The sequence below is a fragment of the Protopterus annectens genome, chromosome 15.part0 (genome assembly GCF_019279795.1).
Source record: "Protopterus annectens isolate FY-2018-M chromosome 15.part0, PAN1.0, whole genome shotgun sequence".
In the NCBI taxonomy this organism is placed as follows: Eukaryota; Metazoa; Chordata; order Ceratodontiformes; family Protopteridae; genus Protopterus; species Protopterus annectens.
This window is the reverse complement of record NC_056749.1, coordinates 366,696,510-366,717,854: the sequence shown is the minus strand read 5'-3', so window position 1 is coordinate 366,717,854 and position 21,345 is coordinate 366,696,510. Positions and strand designations below refer to the sequence as shown.

At 36.4% G+C, this 21,345-nt stretch overlaps 1 protein-coding gene across 1 annotated transcript in view; it reads left to right on the top strand.

Moving 5' to 3' along the window:
• The window catches only part of TRPC5 (transient receptor potential cation channel subfamily C member 5), a 2,601,559-nt gene that overhangs the window by 2,312,542 nt on the left and 267,672 nt on the right, over window positions 1-21,345 (top strand). Inside the window, exon 8 of the mRNA XM_044057112.1 lies at window positions 14,956-15,159. Coding sequence (XP_043913047.1) covers window positions 14,956-15,159 — 204 coding nt within the window. The remainder of the gene's footprint in view (window positions 1-14,955; window positions 15,160-21,345) is intronic.

The window sequence follows — 21,345 nt, the reverse complement described above, 5'->3', positions numbered from 1 at the left end:
CGAAATCTAAAAATAAACTAAAATAAATACTTAAAAACTTTTGAAGGGAGCAAGTCCCCCTGTGCCCCCCACACCCCTGCTAAGTATAAATTCCAACTCCGAGACTGGACTACAGTGGGCAAAAGGTTACACCTCCTTATCCTCACTGTATATGACCTATATCTAAAAGCCCCAGCTGCCCTAAACCTTACACTCCCGTTACACCTGTAATAAAGAAGAAAAACACCTCACCTCTACTTCCAAAGGATCCAGGAATGGCCAAAAGGAATTCGCTTAAGTAAGTTTCACAGAGTGCATTTTCAATAACCTGCACTTTCGCTGATGTGAGTTAGGCATTTTAGAATTCAAAGAGGTATACTTTCAGTAAAAACAAGTAGACCTATATATATATTATACATACACACACACACACATATATATATATATATATATATATATATATATATATATATACAGATTTGCTGAACCAAGGTGAAGTACTAAATCATTTTAGAAAGTGCTAAAGATGCTTTTAGTATTGATCTCATTCCTGTTTGCTTGCTTCTTGTTTTGGTGACAAAGGAGATTTCACTTAGTTGTTTGGAGTGTGTGTGTGCTTCTATTTTCTGTTTGCATTGGTGAAGTATTGAGCAGTGCTGTGCTTGGTGGTGGAGGGTCTGTGTTTCTCCCATCACCTTGGGCTGAGAATGCTGCACAGGATGGAGACTGCTTGTCTTTAACCTAATTATTGACATATTCTGATCATAGAGAATGTTGTTTTCAGCTATAAAAGTATTTCAAGGCAGGAGGAGCTGATGACTTACATGCTGGGTATCTGTTCACTTTCATCTGGTGCTGGTTAGGAGGAATTTATATGAATTAAAGTAAAGGATCAGAGGGGGGAGATCAAGGGGTAAGAATCAGAAGAAATATAAACAAAATGAAAGGTGTGAAAAAAAGATAAAATGGGAACATTAAAGGGAAATGAATGAAAGAATAAAAGAGAGCAAGATGGATGGACAGTGAAGGAAACAGGGGAATAGGAAAAGGAAATATCGGAAAATAAATACATGCATACAGACACACACACACACACACATATATATATATATATATATATATATATATATATATACATATATATATTTAAATGTGATTGGTACTTCATTCTTTTGGACTTCTAGATTTAATATAACAGAACAAACATGCATTTATCTCATCTCTCCTTCTCATACCCAAACTGATTCAGTTTTCTCATCTACTTCTAGTCTCACCATCTTCTCATTGGAAAAAACATTCTGATAACTCATAGATCTGTATATTATTAGACGTTTGCTGCAGAATTCTATTAATTCTACTAATTTATTCTTTGATAAGCTGTAGGGTAGTTAGATAGTGAAGGATAGTCTAATGGGTCTTATACTTACTAGGCTAGGAATTTTCAGAATTCCATTTATTTAATAGAATTATTCTCTTTGGTTTATTACTATTTGTCCTTGTTTACTTTTTATTATGTCTGAAATATTGGTTTTAATTCTGCAAAAAATTGCAGGAGGTATAATTATATAACATTTAGTTAAAGTGACTTATGTTGATGATTATACTGTTGTCTTAGCATATTTTATAGATGGACTTAACCCTGCTATTTTTGAATTTCACCGGTTTAAATAATCTAAGGAAAAGATCTAACTTGCTTCATTATTTGAAAGCAAACAAGGCTCAAGATATATTCCTTCAAAAAGCGCACTTTAAATATGAGATAGTAATGTATGGAATCCCACTGATTATTCAATTCTGGCAGTCATCTTTTAAAAGCAAGAGAAGAAGAGAGATGATTTTATGGAAAAAATTATATTCTGACACGGATCATTCATAAATATGAGGATCAAGATGGTCTCTTAATTATCATTGTTATTTTTGTTGTTGTGTCTTTCCCGGTTAGGGGTCACCAAAGCGGAACTCCGGTCCGCTAATGATTGGCAGTTGATTTTTATGTACCAAGTTGCCAGCCCTGATGCACAACTTTCAACGAGGCAACACCCATTCACACACGTCTCCACGCAGAAGACGCTCTAGCTGAGAGTCAAACCGGACAGCGTCTTACTGTGAGGCGACTACCGCAGCACCACCACCGCAGATTTAATTATCATTGTTATGAAACATAATAATGGGTTATTGACTAGTAAATGTGTACTGGTTTCATGGGATGGGACAAATTTTAACTGAAAAGCACATAAACATTATTCTTAATGAATATAAAACAATGTTAAAAATAGGAGGTGACTTCAGTTGTTCATTAGACAATTCAGATTCTAGTAAAGAAAGAACACTAAGAATGACTTCAACTGCAAAAGTGCTTAAAAGGTGAATTGAAAATCTTAACTTAAGATTCTTTCACTCTGAGAGACTTCAAAGCATTACTCTTTTCTCATTATTCCTATAAATATGGTACACAAACTCAATTTGATAGAATACTAGTATCTCAGAACTTAATTTCAAAGATATCAACATTCAATATCATACCATGTCCTTCTTTTGATCAAAATATCCTTATTCTGAAATTCCATATATTCTTCAAAAAATTACAATATTTAACCAAACAACCTGCTTATACAACAAAATTAAAAGGTTTCAAACTCTGTCATCTTTCCAAACTAATTCTGTATTTAGAAACAAATAATATTGATGGAGTTAATATAGTTATGATCTGGGCCTCATAAAAGTTTACATTTTTGGTAAAATTCTAGTTTGGTATAAACAGAAAACAAAAGAATGGGAATCAGAACTATCAAACATACAATCACAACTTCGAGAGACTAAAGCTAAATATAAAACATAATAAGTCTGTAGTAAAAGTAATAGAAACATCTAAATAACAGATACTAGATTATATTATCACATGAAACAGCCATAGCTTTGGAAAAAATAAATAACTGTACCAAAAACTGAAAAAATTTATATTTTTCAGCAAATCTTGGAACTTTTCTGCATTACTAATGCCTTTGCATTAAAGTAAGTGATGTCTATTATTTTCAAATTTGTTATATCAAAAAATGACAAGAATGGATGTTGCCGTGGCTGACCTGATTCTGTTATATAATCGATGCCTTTGCCATCTGAGTGTCATTTTAGAGAAACAGAAATAAATCCCTATGATGAGGGGATCATTCACCATGGTTTTCTCTTTCATCAGTTTACAATAGTGCTGTGACTGCCTACTTTTCACTGATATCATCAATCTGCATTTTTAATTACATTTCTTCATTTGATTTTCATTAATGGCCATCTCTGTTACAGCATTTTAAGGAACGTTGGAATGACAGGCTTGAAAATGTAATTGAGTTAACTGTTCTTTACAAAGTAACAACTGTAGTTCAGTGTTCAAGTGTAAGAAATCTGACCCTGTGATTACCAGGCATTACTTGGGCTGAGATGGTTTATGTTATGTCCAAAGTGTTAAATATTGTGGCTAGAATTAAACTGTTTGATGTTAATCTAACACTCACTGACTTATATCAGCAAAACACTATATACATTGTAAAAAGAGTGTAACAAAACAGCAGAAAAAGCATGTATTTTTACAGAAAAAATAGTATAGAAAAATGTAAAATCAAATAGTGACAAAGTAAGAAGAGCTAGATGAACATATTTTCTTTCTTTTTGGCACTGAGAGTTTGGTTAAAGGAAAATCCATTTGCATCGGAAAACTAAGTTTGAAAGCCCTACCTTTGTTCAGACTCCAGGTTATACTTTTTATCTATGGTGTGATGCTGGCAATCTGTAACTGATAAGGCACATTTAAATACCATTGTTTAAGAGGTATTGCTTTCTCAATGGCTCTGTAGTTGGGATAAGTGACTTAACCTAATTACTCTGCCACTCTTAGTAGCTTTTGTGATGAAACAAATGCAGGAAAGAAAAGGAAAACAATGATTTTTTTTTCTGTATGTGAAGTGTCTTAGTTTTGGATTATAGGAGAAAATATTTACTTTTTGGAAAAAAAACTTGACTTTTGGGTGGAGTTCTCCTTTAAAAGTAGCCTCTTTGATCATCTTCTTCTTCTGTTTCGGCTGTTCCCATTAGGGGTTGCCACAGCGGATCATCTGTTTCCATTTCTTCTGTCACACCAACTACCTGAATGTCCTATCTCACCATAAACCATATCTTAGGCCTTCCTCTTTTCCTCTTACCTGGTAGCTCCATCCTTAGCATCCTTTTCCCAATATATCCAGCATCCCTCCTCAGCACATGTCCCAACCAATGCAATCTCGCCTCTCTGACCGTCTCAAAACCATCCAACCTGAGCTGATCGTCTAATATACTGATTCCTAATCCTGTCCATCCTTGTCACACCCAGTGCAAATCTTAACATCTTTAACTCTGCCACTTCCAGCTCTGATTCCTGCCCTTTTGTCAGTGCCACCATCTCTAACCCATACAACATAGCTGGTCTCACTAACCTCTTGTAGACTTACTAGTACCCATCTGTCACAAATCACTCCTGACACTCCTCTACCCATTCCACCCCACCTGTACTCTCTTCTTCACCTCTCTTCCACACACACCATTACTCTGAACTGTTGATCCCAAGTACTTAAACTCATCCACCTTCGCCAACTCTACTCCCTGCATCCTCACCATTCCTCTATCCTCCCTCTCATTCACACATATTCTGCCTTAGTCCAGCTGACTTTCATTCCTCTCCTCACTAGAGCATATCTCCACCTCTCCAGGGTCTCCTCAACCTGGTCCCTACTCTCACTACAGATCACAATATCATCTGTAAACATCATAGTCCATGGGGCCTGCTGTCTGATCTCATGTCAAACTGTCCATCACCATTGCAAATAAGAAAGGGCTCAGAGCTGATCCTTGATGTAATCCCACCTTCACCTTAAACGCATCTGTCACTCCCACTGCAGACTTCACCACTGTCACACTACCCTTGTACATATCCTGTACCACTCTTACGTACTTCTCTGCCATTCCTGACTTCCTCATACAATACCACAACTCCTCTCTAGGCACCCTATCATATGCTTTCTCCAAGTCCACAAAGACACAATGCAACTCCTTCTGACCTTCTCTATATGTCTCCATCAACACACTCAGAGCAAACATCGCATCTGTAGTGCTCTTTCCCAGCATGAAACCATACTGCTGATCACTAATCATTACCTCCCTTCTTAACCTAGCTTCCACTACTCTTTCCCATAACTTCAAGCTGTGACTGATCAGTTGTATCCCTCTGTAGTTACTACAGCTCTGCACATTTATTTATTTATTTATATTTGTTGACTGGGAGTGTCCTACTGGACTTAGGTTGATTTTCAGCGGAGGCCTGGGGAGAAAAGCTCCACAGTTAAAATAAACAGATAGTAGTTACATTGGATTGCATAGCGATTAACAATTTGATTAACATAGCAATTAATTACAAACATATTTACAGATGAAGAACATAGTACATCAGTAGACAACTAGAATCTTTATCTGCGAAGTACATAACAGACATTAACAAATGTTACAATAAGAAGTTCCTGCTGTATAATAAGTATCATTGTTGGAGCCTTCCTGTGTCCTGAAAGAGTGCTCTTCAAACTATCTGGAGATATACAGAGCTGAGTATATTTTTCTGGCACTTCAGAGTTGTGTACTGGTAATTGTTGTTTGACTAATTTTAGATCATTGCTGGCTGACTTCAGAGTTGCTTCACTGTATAGTTTTTCAGATCTCTGCTGAAGGTGTTTTTTTCCCCCTGCCCCTATTTCTCTGTGTCTTAAGTTGGTATAACTGGTTTTACATCCTGTGTGTTATCTGACCATCTCAAGGATTACTTGCATAAAATTAGACCCTCTTAGTAAAAAAGTCTGCATATCATTGTTGGAGCCTTTCTGTGTCCTGAAAGAGTGCTTTTCAAACTATCAGGAGATATACAGAGCTGAGTATATTATTCTGGTACTTCAGAGTTGTATACTGGTAATTGTTGTTTGACTAATTTTATATCATTGCTAGCTGATTTCAGAGTTGTGCACTGTTATTTTTACTTCACTGTATAGTTTTTCAGATCTCTGCTGAAGGTGTTGGTTTTCCCATACCCATCCTCCCTATTCCTGTGTTGTTTAAATTTGGAGGTTTTTGCAGTTGCCCGCCCACAATGTAGATTTGATCTGGGACACCCCCCCCCCCAGTCCCATCTCTTTACCTCATTCTACCTAATAGACTCTTTCTGCATTGTTTTTAGTAATTTTTAATTTAATTGCATTATTTAAACTGTTTGGTCTAACATTGCTACATACTCAAGTGTGCTAGCTTGCACTGTATTTGAATTATTTTGACTGCTGTTTTAACTACTTTTATGTATATATATTAAAAAAAAACCTTTCCTGTAACTAGTGTAGTCCAGATTCAGATTTGCTGTATCCAGGACTGTAAGCTTCTGAGCCCCCCCCCCCCAAGCTTTCTGTGTTGGAGGGAAGTCTTCTAGCTTATCAGTAAGAGTGGTAAGCACTAGGTAACCTATCTACGACATAAGGAGTGGTTCTGGCCCAGAAATTGTAGTTATTGGCCGTTTGGGCAGTTTTTCCATCTCTCTCAATTTTCTGATTTTAAAAGCCCACATTTGCACTTGTTTCCCCCCTTTCCTGTAACTAGTTTAGTCCAGATACAGATTCTTACTTTTAGCACTTGCATTTGCTTATTCATGATCAGAACTTGTAAGCACTAAATAACCTACTAATTACTACAGCACTCAACCTTCCTCATTACCTAGAGGAAAACAGTTTTGGTACTTACTTGCCTCACTTGCTTAGAGAAAAACAGCTCTTGCACTCACTTTCCTCACTTATCTAGAGGAAAACAGTTTTTTTTTATTCAGGCATGTCCAAAGGTCAGCTCCCAGTGTTCTCTCCTGTCTATCTGATGAATCTGGGCATCTTGGGGCAATGTAGAAATTGCCTCACGTACACAGACAACCCTCTCCTCCTACCACCCAACACTACAACCTGTGAGAGATGCACTTATCTAGCCAAACTGGAGGTAAAGCTCTCTCCAATCAAGACTGAACTTGACAGTCAAGAGGAGAAGGTAAACACTTGCACCACACCCATCACATAGTCTCACTAAATCTACACCACCAAAATCCACACATAGAAATACAAAAACATTCGCAGAGGCTCTCAATAATAACCTGCTCAAGCAACAGAGACCTCCAAAGCAGAAATGCAAGCAACCTCCACCCCCCAACACAACCCAAATGACACATAGCCTGCAGACTCAGTGTGCCACTCAACCACAGCCAATAAGGCAAAACAACATACCCAACACACTAGTCATAGGCGACTCTATAGTCAGGCACACTGATGTCCCACTCACCAGGCTAAACAAGGAGAAGGTTACTGTCAGCTGCCTGTCGGGTGCCAGGATCCGCCACATTACCCATGCACTCAGGTCACTCCACAACAAGTACAAATATGACTCTGTCTTTGTCTATGTTGGTGTGAACGACCTGAGACATACCTCCCTGGACTACATGAAAAGAGACATGGAAGAGCTCTCCGATCTTGTAGCCCAGGCAGGTATGACCCTAGCCCTGAGTAGCATTCTACCATCACCCAGAATGATGCCGCAGTACAAGGGCAAAATGATTGACTTCAACAATTGCCTAAGCTTCTGGTGCCATTCTAAAGGGATCCAGTATCTGTCTGCCTGGGATGACATGGTCGACAGACCACGATGCTTTGCCAGAGATGGCCTGCACCTGTCACCCCTGGGATTCCGGATACTGGCTAAGGTTCTTGCCGCCCCTATAGTGCCTTTTCTAGGCAAGGTTCAAATGACAAATTCACCACTGTACCAGGACCCTTCTTCACTGAAACAACAAATTTAATGGTGGACTTAAAGCGCGATCAATAACGTTACACTTTTCATCAGTTAAAAAACCGACTTCTTCAGAATCTAGAAAACACACACAGAACCATGGGTTTAAAATCAAAACACTTAAATACTGTCACATGCGTTTCAAATCTTAATCTGTTTGTAATTTAGGTTAATCCACCTAGTGGTGGTTGTCATAGTAACCTAGCAAACAGTGGCCTGCAAAAGCAAGCACAATACAATGACACTAGCAGTTATTCATGTTGCATATACACATTTACGCCAACATTAAGTACTAAACATTCAAGTTGAGTGGCTAACTCATTCCTATATAAAATCCAGATACAATTGAGTATAATACTCAATCCTTTGAAAGTTTCTTAAAAGTTTTTAAAAGTTTTTAAAAACCAAAAGTAAATCAAAATTGTATATACTAAATTCCCCCTAAGCGGAGAAATGAAAAGCAGCAGTGCGAAGTAAAATCAGTGCTTATTATAGTACAATAGGACTTAGTAAAGCCTGTCAACCATTCTTATATACATTTCTATGAGTTTAACTAGTTCAAATAAATTTAAATTCAAAATTTTAAAGTAACTTCAAGGACATACACTCTAACACTTCGAGAATTTCCAAATATTCGAAGTGTTTCACAAATGATCCACAATGTTGCCTGTAACGTATGCTAGCGTGCAGATCACCCCACATCGCGATCCTGCTAGACCATCCAAGGGCGCGAGGGTGACAACAAACACAGAGTACCACTATTAACCATGCCTCCGTGTAAAAAAGCCGACCTTTACAAACGCACCCTTCAAAAAGGTAGGCTAGCATTAAAGTGTATTGGGACATACAAAAAACAGCATTGCTGTAATTTTATGTGGAAAAACAACACTTAATAAAACGTTTTGAGTGGAGGCAGTGTCCCATGGCGAAGCCATATCGTAGTATTGTAAAAGTTTGTTAAAAGTTATATTAAAAAGGGGGCTATAATGTCGCCACCACTGTCAAAATGCATCAGTACTTATAAGTGGAGCCTCATCTTACTCCAGTAGAAGTAGATGTAAATGGCACCGTGATGGTCCAAGCATTGGGATGGTCTGTTTAGCCAGGTATATTTACGGCTAACTTGGCCATCCAATACAAAGAAAAAATTTTTTGTTGTTAGTGTAGTAATGTTGTAGTAGTCATGTAACCAGTTAATCCTGAGTTATCTCACATTTTAGGGGAAAGACCCCACATAGTTTACAAAATGTCACACAATTTGAAAAAGATTTTAGAAACTGGTAATATAACACACAATAGGAGTGACGCATGTGGAGTGGCTACTTTCACCAAAAAATGTGGGAATTGTAATCAATGTAGGTTTATCATGTGTCATACTGAAGTAGTGTTGGATAATTACAATGGGACGAAAATTAGACCAGCAAAGGGCAATTGCAACACACCAAATGTAGTCTATATTGCCAAATGTGATGCATGTCCAGCTTACTACATCGGCAAAACTGAGAGGGCATTCAAAAGAAGAATTTATGACCATTCATATTGTATCAAAAAGAAAGATATGAATAATGCCTTGTATAGACATGTTGAAAGTAATGGTGATCAACATAGTTTTAAATTTGCCATCATAGAACAGATTAAATTCGATCCTAGAGGAGGTAACATCAAAGATGTATTAAATTACAAAGAAATATGGTGGCAATTATACACAGATGCCGCCTCTTTACCAGGATTGAATGACACTATTGCTATTAAACCTTTGTTGATTTAATGAACATATATCTAACACTATTTATCTACTCATTTATTCATATACAGTTGTTACATTTTCTAGTATTATAACATAATCTCCTTAGTATTTATTTTCAAAAAAACAATACAGTTCATCCAATACACTTAAGAATGTTTTTTTAACAATATATAGGTTTAATATTCAATCTTTAATATTTATAGTATGTATTTGTAAACAACATTTTCAACAAATATTTTTTTATACAATTGTTCACAATTTTTAATATTGAATTTTTATATTTATAATATATATTAATAAATGAAATTTGTCATTCAGTAACACAGTAGCGATATATATATTTATTTATGTATTTTTATAACATAAATATTAATTAATATTATAAGAGTTGACATTACACATCCAATTTGCACACTCATTCCCTTAATTGATTTGTAAATTTAACACTATTCACAATCACTGTTAATATTTTTTATAACATATTTTTTACTATATAATTTAGTTTATATTGAACTAATTTATTTTCAAAATGTGCAACATAAGTCTATTGTAGTCAGTTCTAATGAAAATATTTATTAGTTGAGACATGTAGAGTCAACGTATTTTGTTTTAAATATGTTATACATTATATTCAATTTTAATCTATGACTATTAACTATTTGTATTGAACTCATGTTACAGTAAAAGTTTGGAGTTGATATGATGAGTATGTTTAAACAGATGTTATATAGAGTTTTATGTAGTTTTAATACAACATTGGCTTTGGACATTTTAAAGTTGTTTAATTCATTAAACAGTACACTAGCACTTTAAATAACAGTTGTTATGTTAGCCCAGTTTCGCGCCTAAAAGTTTATTTAAAATGGCGTTTATTTTAAATGAATGAGTTCTGAAGAAGCCTACTATGGATAGGTGAAAGCGCTAAACTCTTGCTTCTAGTTTGCATTTTGCTATTTTTTGGTTGTATTTAATAAATGTTTACTGTGGTCGTCACGTACTGTGTTTCCTCATTTTTGCGTGAGAAGATAGCACAGTAACGATCTATTGTGAATTTGTCGCAATATGTATTAAGTAAAACTGAAAAATGTGTCTTAAATAGGGGCTTGAAGTTTATTCCAGCTGCCCTGCCAAGATTGTATGAGTTAAAAAGTGATATATTTAAGTTAATTAGAAAATTGCATTTACGGGATTTTTTTTTCAAATGAAAAATGTTGGAATGAGAATGGTGCAGATAGTGACAATCTGGAAACTAGTAATGATAGCTTTTACTCATGCTATTCTGAAATGAGTATTGAAGAAAATGCTTATTGCTGTTTTGATACTAATAAAATGGAAATGCAAAGTAATTTTATTCCACTGTTTAGGAATGAAAATATTTAACAATTATATCATATGTTAAATTATGCAATTGAAAATGAATATTATAAATTTATGAAGAAAGAAAAGCAATATAAGTAAACAAGAATGTCTATGGTTAAAAAAATGTGTGATAACTGTGAGCTGGTATTTAAACCAGTGGATAAAGGGGGAAAGTTTGTTATTATGAATTATAGGCAGTATTGGGATATGTGTAATCGACATCTAGGTAATGAAATTGTACATAAGAAAATACATAAGGATGTATATGAGAAAGCGTTATGTGAGTTTGATGAACTTATATCAAAATGGGTTAGGTTGAAATATTTTACAACTGTTGACAAGGAAAGAAAACTTTGTAGAAAAGGATGTACTATGGCAAAGTTTTTTTTGTCTGCCTAAAATTCATAAGAATATAACTACCCCACCTGGAAGACCAATAGTTTCTGCTTGCAATTATTTTACAAAACAATCTAGGTCATTTTTTTCATGGCTGTTTTGTGAATGAGGTTGTAAAGCTACCATCTTATATAAAAGATTCATTTGACTTCTTGGAAAAATTAAAAGGGGTAGTATGGGAAGAAGACATGTACTTTATAGTAATAGAAGTGGTGAGTCTTTATACAAATATCAAACTTAGTCATGGATTAGAGGCCCTGGAATTTTTTCTAGGGAACAATCCTAGAATGGAGTATATTAAAGAACTTACTTTATTTTGTCTAGAGATCAACATGTTTGAATTTGATAACATGTTATATAAACAGATGCAGGGAACAGCAATGGGGGGCGGCGTTTGCCCCCATGTATGCTAACCTCTTTATGGGTTATTATGAAAATTTATATGTATATCGTAATAACTTTTATAGAAGACTTATTGAAACATTATAGATTTATAAATTATCTCATTTTTATGTGTAAAGGTGGGTTTGAAAAAGTGGAAAATTTTATAAAGGATTTGGAAAAGAATAAGTTTGACCTGAGTTTTGATGGTCTACAGAAAGATACTAAGGTCAACTTTTTGGATGTTCTTTTGGAAGGTAAGGATGAAGGATGCATAAGAATGACAGTTCATAGAAAATTTGAAACTCGGGATCATATTTTATTTGGAACAAGTTGCAATCCTATACATACTATTAACTCAATTCCATATGGCAAATTTATGAGGGTTATTAGGTTATGTAATAATGTGGAAGATGTGAATAATGAAATAAAAAATGTGACAGAAATGTTTTATAAGAGAGGATATAGTATAGAACAAATACATACAGGATTGGAGAAATTGAGGGTAAATAATCATAAGAATGGTAATAATAACAGAAATGTTCAAAATAAACCTTATGGTAAAGTTAAGGAAGATATCTATTTTATATCTAAATATACACCTTTTTCTGAAAAGTTAGAGGGTATATTGAAATATTATTGGCAGATGATAAGAAAAGAACAGGTGTTAAAAAATTTAAATTTTACTTATAGTAATGGAAGAAGTATAAGGGATCTATTGGTACATGGTACTCTAAGAAGACCAGAAAATTTGGACTTAAAGGATATAACAGAAAAGGGTACTTTTCCACATGGGAATTGTGTGGTATGCCAATTTATTGTTAAAACTTTTCCTAAAATTAATGGTAGAAAATATCAGGAACATGGTAATTTTAGATGTAACACTGCATGTATAACATATGGGCTGAGGTACCCATGCAACAAATATTATATAGGTGAAAGCAAGAGAAAATTTTCAGTGAGACTCAAAGAACATGTGAGGGATATAAATAAAAAGGAAAAGGTAGGTTAGTTAACCCAGTGGCGGAACATTTTTATAAATTTCATGAGGGGAATCCTCAAGGGTTACAAGCAACAATATTGGAACAGTGTAAGGAAGGGTTTTTAACACCAGAGAGGTTGAAGTATGAATTAAGATGAAAATAATCTTTGTTTATTTTTAAAATATAATACTGTATGTCCAAAAGGCTTAAACAAGGAGTGTAACTGGAAAAGTTTTTTTATGATATGTCTTTAAGATGTAATTAGAAATAACTGAAATATTGTGGGGTGTGTTCTTATTAAATTGTATAAAAGGAAGATATATTTGTGATAAAAGTGTACTCTGAAAAGGCTGTGAAAGCCGAGGTGCTAGAGAAATTAACCTATGGATTTTATACTGTTGTATGGTGCTGTTATTTTGCTATTGGTGCTTTTTATTAAAACAAAAAAGAAGGAAAAAAGACTCCTGATAATTCATCGTGTTATTGGTGAAGCAATTCAAAAAGAGTTGAAGGATTTTATTTGTGAGGGAAAGAGGGCAAAAGTCAAGTGGGATAAGCTGATCCTTCCAAGAGAACAAGGTGGTTTAGAATTCTTTTATACACAGTTAAGGTTCCTATATATAGCACAAGCAGAAAGCTATAATTCAAACTGGAAAGAAATGATGAAACTTGGGGAGGTACAAGACATAAGGTGAGAGTGGGATTTTGGATGCAGATCCTTAATTAGAATAACAATAGCTATACAGCATATTATATTCCCAAAGTAGCAGAAAGTATACTATGGATTAAGCCAACAAGGGAATGGAGAAAGGAGATTCTGCCAAAAAAGATGACTACTATTAGGGGTACAGAAAATAGGCAAGAGTTGGATGGAATTTCCTGGAGAAAACTGGCAAAGGAACCAATATATTGGGATCAAATAATTAAAGAGGGAAAGATAACAGAATACAAAGATGTCAAGAATACATTTGGACTGCAGGCCAGAGACTGCTTTCCCTATCAAGGACTGATATCAGAGTACAGGCAAAGAGTAAGGGATAGAGGAATCTTAAGTGAAAGACCAGCACTGGTAGAGTTTTTAGTTGAATCTAGAATAGGAGTTACTGTTACAAAATGGATACTAATGTAATAGGCCATATAAAATTGTGTATGATAACTGTAATAATCAATCAGAGGTGGTTAGATAAGAGAGAATGGATAAGCATTCACAAAGAAACAATGGGGATATATATATGGCAGGTAAATATGCAACAGATTCTAGAAGGTTTAGGATTTTTGTTAGGAAGTTTTTGTATGGCTATTTGTATAACCTAAGCAGAGTCCAAAGAATTTTACCTCAGGTAGACAGCAAATGTTGGAGGTGTGATGGGAAAGAAGGAGGTATTTGGGAACATATTTTTTAGGAGTGTAATGAGTTTGCTGACTAAAAAATTCCCGACAGAGTACTCTGTCAAAAATACTAGATGAGCAAATTGGTGTACCCTGGAAATGTGGGATCTGAATTGCTTAGACATAGTAAGGACTTGACAAGTTTAATTCTGGTAGCTGCCAAAAAAGCAATTACTAGAAAATGGAAATCAAAGTCTAAACCAACCATATAGTGAATATAGTAACAGAGAACTGGAAGTGGAATCTTTAGAAAATAGTAGGAGCAAAATATATAGAAAAAATGGGATTTGTGAGAAAAATACATGCAGAATAAAGTTTTGGAGGTTTAAGTGAAGGCAGGTATTGAGTGTGCTATGTAATGTTGGCTTGATGATGACTGTACAGAAAATTATAAGTGATATATAATGTTTGTAACTGAGATTATGTCAGTATGGTTTGCTTTCATTTATATAAATGTATGATTACCTATGTCATAAGTGATTCAATAAAGATGATTAAAAAAACAGAGATGTGGCTCAATAGTCATTTGTACTTAACATGATTACATTAAACAGTATTAATATTTACAGACAGATTCAATAATAAAAACTAAAACTGGGTATAGAGACTATATAGTACCAGTACATTATTCGGGTAAATGTATTTATATTTAACAAGGAAAATATGCCAACAATCTGCAATTTTTAAGACAGACAGCAACTTTGTTCTAAAATTATGTTAAAAGCATTTTGTTAAATGATTAAATTTACATGCATTTGATCATAAACAATATATTAAGGGGTTACTTCTTTTAACCACAAAAACTGGAATGGGTATACCTATCTTTCTATCTTGTGTTTCCCCTAGGATCATGCAGATATTGAATGGAAGTTTGCACGAACGAAGCTCTGGATGAGTTATTTTGATGAAGGTGCTACACTGCCTCCTCCCTTCAATATAATTCCAAGTCCCAAAACAATGTGGCATATCTGTGTATGGCTCCACAAGAAGCTGTGGCAGGATAAAGCATCAGAAACAGAAGAAAAGCATGAAAACCTCAAAACTTTCACAGTAGGTATCTTCTTTCTTAAATTAAATAATCTATGATGAGAATTAACATGTGCCTTTTCCAGGTGTATTGTAGACTTTGAGATTAATCTTTATGAAAATGAAAATTAGTTTGAAAAGTAGTGTCTGTAGATCAATGTGTGTATGAATCTTTAGAAGCTGTCTGAGGGCTTGCACAAGTGTATAAATACTGAGCATGTGTGAGCCTGACTACCCTTTTGTAGTAAGCTGTTGAGATGTAAGCATGTATGTCTGTAAGGTCTGTCTAGTAATCAGTTTGTTTATATTTTGTGATGCTGCTATCCATCCTGATCTGTTTCTATGTAATAAAGCATCTAAATGAATTACCCCGTCTGTTTGTCTTCTATGTTAGACAAGGATAAGCAACAGTGTCTATGGCCTGTGTGACATACAGATGTATAATGTCATCTATAGCATCAATGAATATGTTACAAATAGGGGCTATGGGTTCTACTTCCTACACTGTTGTCATCAACTGTTAATCATTACCCCTAGAACCAAACTCCACAGCACAGCACATGCTTTCTCCTCTCAGTCATCTGCTCTTTGGTAAGCTCTCCCCATTGACAATTAAATCAGCACTTATTTCAAATTCAGAATGCAACTCAAAAAGCACTTCTTTACCTAAACCAAATACACTTCCTTCAACATAGGGCATATCACCTAACCTATCTCCTTTCTGAGTCTCTTCTCCTCTCTCAAGATTCATTGAAAATTGATCCACTTTAAAAACTAATGTATATATTGCACATTACTCCCTGCTTGATTGTACATTGCACTGTGCTTCTTCACTGGAATGTATATACACATTTTTTTTATGTGAAATTAGTCTGAACTATTCTGTTATTGCTAACATTTCTGCATTTCTTGTTTTTGAAATTTTTTTTTTATTTCACCCAAGTAGGCCCTGAAATTGGTCAATATTGATCAGTTCAGTACCCCAGTAAACAAATGTTTGTTTGTGTCTTTCGGCTTTTCCCGGTTAGGGGTCGCCACAGCAGAACTCTGGTCCGCTAATGATTGGCAGTAGATTTTTACGTGCTGGCTTGCTGGGCCTAACGCACAACCTTCAACAAAGGAACGCCCATTCACGCATGTCAACACACAGAAGATGCTCTAACTGAGAATCTAACGGGCAACGTCTAACTGTAAGTTGACAATGCTACCGCAGCACCACCACCACAGTAGCAGTACCCCAGTAAACAAATAGATATAATTAAATAACTGTGATACATTACAAACAATATGGGACTTGACTCCCACCACTGATACCTGTTAGTATACAAAGAACAATTGGCATTAATGGTATATGTTAAAAAGTATACTGCTGCACTGAGTAATAGCCATTGCCTGACACAGCCAGATAAGTTACATACTGAATAGCTGCAAAGCAGAGTTGTAATGGCTGGTGTCCCAGGATTTTACTCATCTCAAACTGAGCCCAGTGCCTTTCAGTGCAACCTTGCCATTAGTGATTGAATCTTGACCAGTATTATTTTACACACCCAGACAACTACTGACAACAGCTCTTCCCAGGGGTTACCTGTGGTGAAACCATACCAAAGTAACATTTTAACACTTAATATATATTATGCGTAATACATAATTTACAAACTTACAAATGAAAAATGGCTAATTTAAGCATATTAAAGGAAGTGGTATCAAAATGAAAGTTAAGGCACTTACATTTAGTTTTACCTAAAAAAAAGATAATTAAACCTCACAGAAAAGGTCCTAAGTACAGAATACCACCTCATTCTGTCACAAAGTACATTCCAGAAACAAGAGATAGAGGCATTAATAGCCTTGTCATCATATCCTGTTTAGTCTTTTGAGAATTAAAAAATAAAAATGATCCGACAGTTTTAACCCAACTGCAACATTTTGAGTACAAGCCATCAGTTGGGCTGCTTATAGATTAATAAAATCCATCCATTTCAGACTTCATAAAATGTCATAGTAATGAATGGTTATATTAAATGCAACAGCAACCTGATATGCCATGTAAGATATGGACAGGCTGTGTTCAGTGTAATTTAAAATGTTAAACACAGCAACCCAAACATCAAGATGGAAACAAAAACATTCCAACCATTATATGCAGGGTAACAGAAGATGCATAATGCTTTAAGTGGTATTTGCATAAAGCCTTCATACACTTTTAGAATGATCAATACATGCTAAAAATAACTCATAAACTTGTGTAGCTGAAATCCATGTATAAATTCAGACAGCTCCTTCTGATGGAATATATATTAAACTATCTGATGCAATAATTGCTTGCGCCTTTCCATTGAACAAGAAAATGTTTGAATTAAAATAGTTTAGGCAAACCCTTAAATGTGTTCTCCTCCAGCAAGATATGTCCATCTTACATCCACAACTGTATATACATGAATTTAAGAAATTACTAACAGAAAAGTATCATCCTCATAGATGATGAAAACTGCATCACCAATGTGCATCTATATATGATAAGCACAGAAAAAGAACAGCAAATGTTTTTGACTCAAGATACCTGAGGGATTTTATTTTGGCCTCAGCTGAGTCAGATATAGCAGTAAGTGGTCTGAGCATTCATGTGCTAAAATAAACATTACTAGCAAACTACCTCTAGGTGACAGCTTACAGCAACAAGCTTCTCAAATATAGCAGAATTTGCAGCTGGACCAGAGGCTGTTAAGACTTCAGAAAAAAGGGGTCTAGTTACTTCATTGCTATCCATTCTGCTAAGAATGTTATTAATCATTTTTTATGACTGTAGTATCAACCACATATTCCTTCTTGAAGCCATGTTGGGTAGCAGTAAGTGAACATTATGCACTGTAAATGAACTTAACTGTCTACATCTTCCATAACCTCAGCACAGTAGCTGAGCAATGCTATAGGCCTGATACTTATGTCTCTATCCTTACTTATGGACTCCCTTATGAGTAGAAATTATATATACCTTCCAAAGTAGAGGTACCACACCTTCCAGTAATGACAATCACATTAGACAACAAAGTGACAAAATGATAAATTCTGTTGGCAGCAATTTGTACATATTTCAGATGGTGTCCATCAGCAGAAGCACTTTGCATTTTCTTAAGATCTTACTCGTATAATTTTCCCAATATGATTAGTACAAATACCAGACCAACAGCAAAATGTCATCAGAAAGAAAGCAACTGCTAGTGTTAGAAGGCAAATTAATGGAATACAAGTCTCTGCAAACCAATACATTAGTAAACTGAAATAGTAAACTAAGAAATATAAACAGAGCCTTTTCTTCCCTGCAACAAAATACCACTCAATATTACATCTGAAATGATCATTTCTGCCCATAGTAAGGTGAGAACCTCCAGTTCTGTGGTACTAGATGAGATGCCCAAAAAATAGAAGTTATGTACTTACCATAACGTTCCATGTGGAGTGTTCATCTCGCCTTTGTTCTTACACATGGGTTCGGAGCCGATCCTCGGCTCCGTGCCGGCCTCTTGCAAGCTCTGCATCGAGAAGAAGCTCGAGACAATCTAATACCCACAATCCCCCTCTGCCTTTACCTCAGATCTAGTTTGCAAGCAAACCAATCTACATAACAGCACATTCATGCCATACATCTATACATACATAAACAGACACATATATGTATATGTGTATACCAACTATGTACAGAGAATAAAGACAGTAGCAAAAATGCTTCTGGCCAGGCATCAAAGAACGTTCTTCCTAAGGGTGGGAGGGTGGGACTGTAAGAACAAAGGCGAGATGAACACTCCACATGGAACGTTATGGTAAGTACATAACTTCTATATGTGATAGTGTTCAATCTCGTCGCCGTTGTTCTTACACATGGGTAGCGACCCTAGCTCCTAAATCCTGAGGAACTCACGGGAGGACGTTCTTGAGCACAGTGGAACCAAAGGTTGCTCTGTCCCTAGAAACCTTATCTACTTTATAATGAGAAATAAATGTATGTGGCTTAGACCAGGTAGCAGCCGCACAAATAGCATCCAGAGGTAGGCGAGCTGCATGAGCCAAAGACGAGATATTGATATTGTGGAATGTCCTTGGGTTTGTTTAGAAGGGGTTGATTTGCAGAATCGTATACATAGATTATACAATCAGTTAACCACTTTGAAAGAGTTCTTTTGGTAACTGCAAGTCCTTTCCTGCTATCAGCAAAAGCCACAAAGAGTTGATCTGTTTTCCTGTGATCTTTTGTTCTATCCAAATAAAACCTTAGCTGTCTGTGAACATCCAATTTGTGCAACATATACTCCATTTTGTTGGAGTGGTTTTGAAGAAAGTGGGTAATTCAATGGACTGATTAATGTTGTTAATAGAACACACTTTAGGAAGGAAGGATGAATTGAGAAACTCTGTCAGAGTGAAAGATTAGATAAGGGTGCAAGATGAAGAGAGCCTGAAGTTCAGACACTAGCAGAAGTAATGGCTACCAGAAAGAGAGTTTTCCAGGACAAAAATTTTAATGGGCAAGAAGAAGCAGGTTCAAAGGGGGGCAACATTAATTTAGATAGTAACAAGTTTAGACTCCAAGGTGACGTGGGAGATCTGACCGGAGGTCTAATATGAAAAACTCCTTTTAAGAAGGCTTTACAAAGTCTGTGAGCCATGATAGGAGCTCCACACTCTTCCACATGGAAATTCGAAATGGCAGCCAATTGAACTCTTAGAGTAGCAGGAGAAGCACCTTGATGAAATAAGTCTGTCAAGAACTCTAAAATCTTATTCAAAGGAGCTGTAAAGGGATCAACGGTGTGTATTCGCCCAGAATACAAACCGTTTCCATTTGCTAGTATATGTTTTAGTAGTGGAAGCCTTATGCGACGCCACTAATATATTTTGGACTGCTGGTGACAAGAGATCAGACCTGGCTAAGTTGGGGTGGAGCAGCCAAGCTGCTAGATGGAGTGACAGGAGCGGGATGGGGAACCCCTGGTGAGTCAACAGATCCGGCTCTGGGTCCAGAATCCAGGGTCCCCGAATGCAGTGAATTTTCAGGAGGGAAACCAAATTTGACGAGGCCAGAATGGAGCAATGAGAATTATCGTCCTGTGAAGGTTCCTGGCTTTCTGGAGAAATTTTGGTATCAGAGGAAATGGAGGAATTGCGTGCAGGAGTCCGGGGCCAATCGAAACCAGTCCCTGGGGACTTCCCTGGAGGGGTAATAGGGCAAAGTAGCTCCTGCATTTGGCGTTCATTGGAGACGCAAACAGGTCGCAGGAAGGCTGGCCCCATGTGCGAAAAATCCTTTTCGCCACTGACTGTTTCAGAGACCACTGCAGAATTGCTCTGCTCAGCTTGTCGGCTATGACGTTGGATGACCCCGGGATGTGCGTTGCTATTAGAAAGCGACCGTGGACTCTGCCCACTGCCAAATTCTCATGGCCTCTCTGCATAGTTGATAGGACCTGGTTCCCCTTGTTTGTTTATGTACCAGACTACCGACATGTTGTCCGTCTGAACTGCAATAGTCCCTAGAGGAAGAAGGGGAGCAAAGTGTTGCAACGCTAGAAACACTGCCCTCAACTCTAGAACATTGATGTGCAGATTGTACTCCAAATTGGTCCATTCGCCTTGGACTGTCTGTCCCTGAAAGATGCCCCCCCACCCTATCAGGGAAGCGTCCGTGGTCACCGTAACTGTGGGCGTGGGTAGCACAAACGGCCTCCTGGGAAAGGTTGCACGTTTGGAGCCACCAGTTTAGGTCTGTTTTGCAAGTCTTTGTTATGAGAATCTCGTGTGTTAGAGGTAGCTGTTGAAATGACCATTGAGCAAACAGTAGCCATTGTAGAACTCTCATGTGCAGCCTTCCCAGGGAATTGCAATAAGGGAGGCTGACATGAGGCCCAACACCTTCAGAACTAGTTTTGCAGGAGATTTCCTTGACAAGAGTAGAAGACGTATGTGAGTCTGCAGTGATACTATCCTTTCTGGGAAGCCTCAGAATTAATTGCCGTGTGTTTAACTCTGCTCCTATGAACAAGATATTTTGTGATGGCTGAAGTAAGGATTTTCCAAATTTACGGAGATCCCTAGATGAACACACAGTTGAAGAACATAGTCTCTGGCCTGCAGTAGTTGGGTGGTGGCTGAAAGGAGCCAGTCGTCCAGATACGGAAACACCTGGAATCCCTGACGCCTCAAGTGAGACGCTACCAC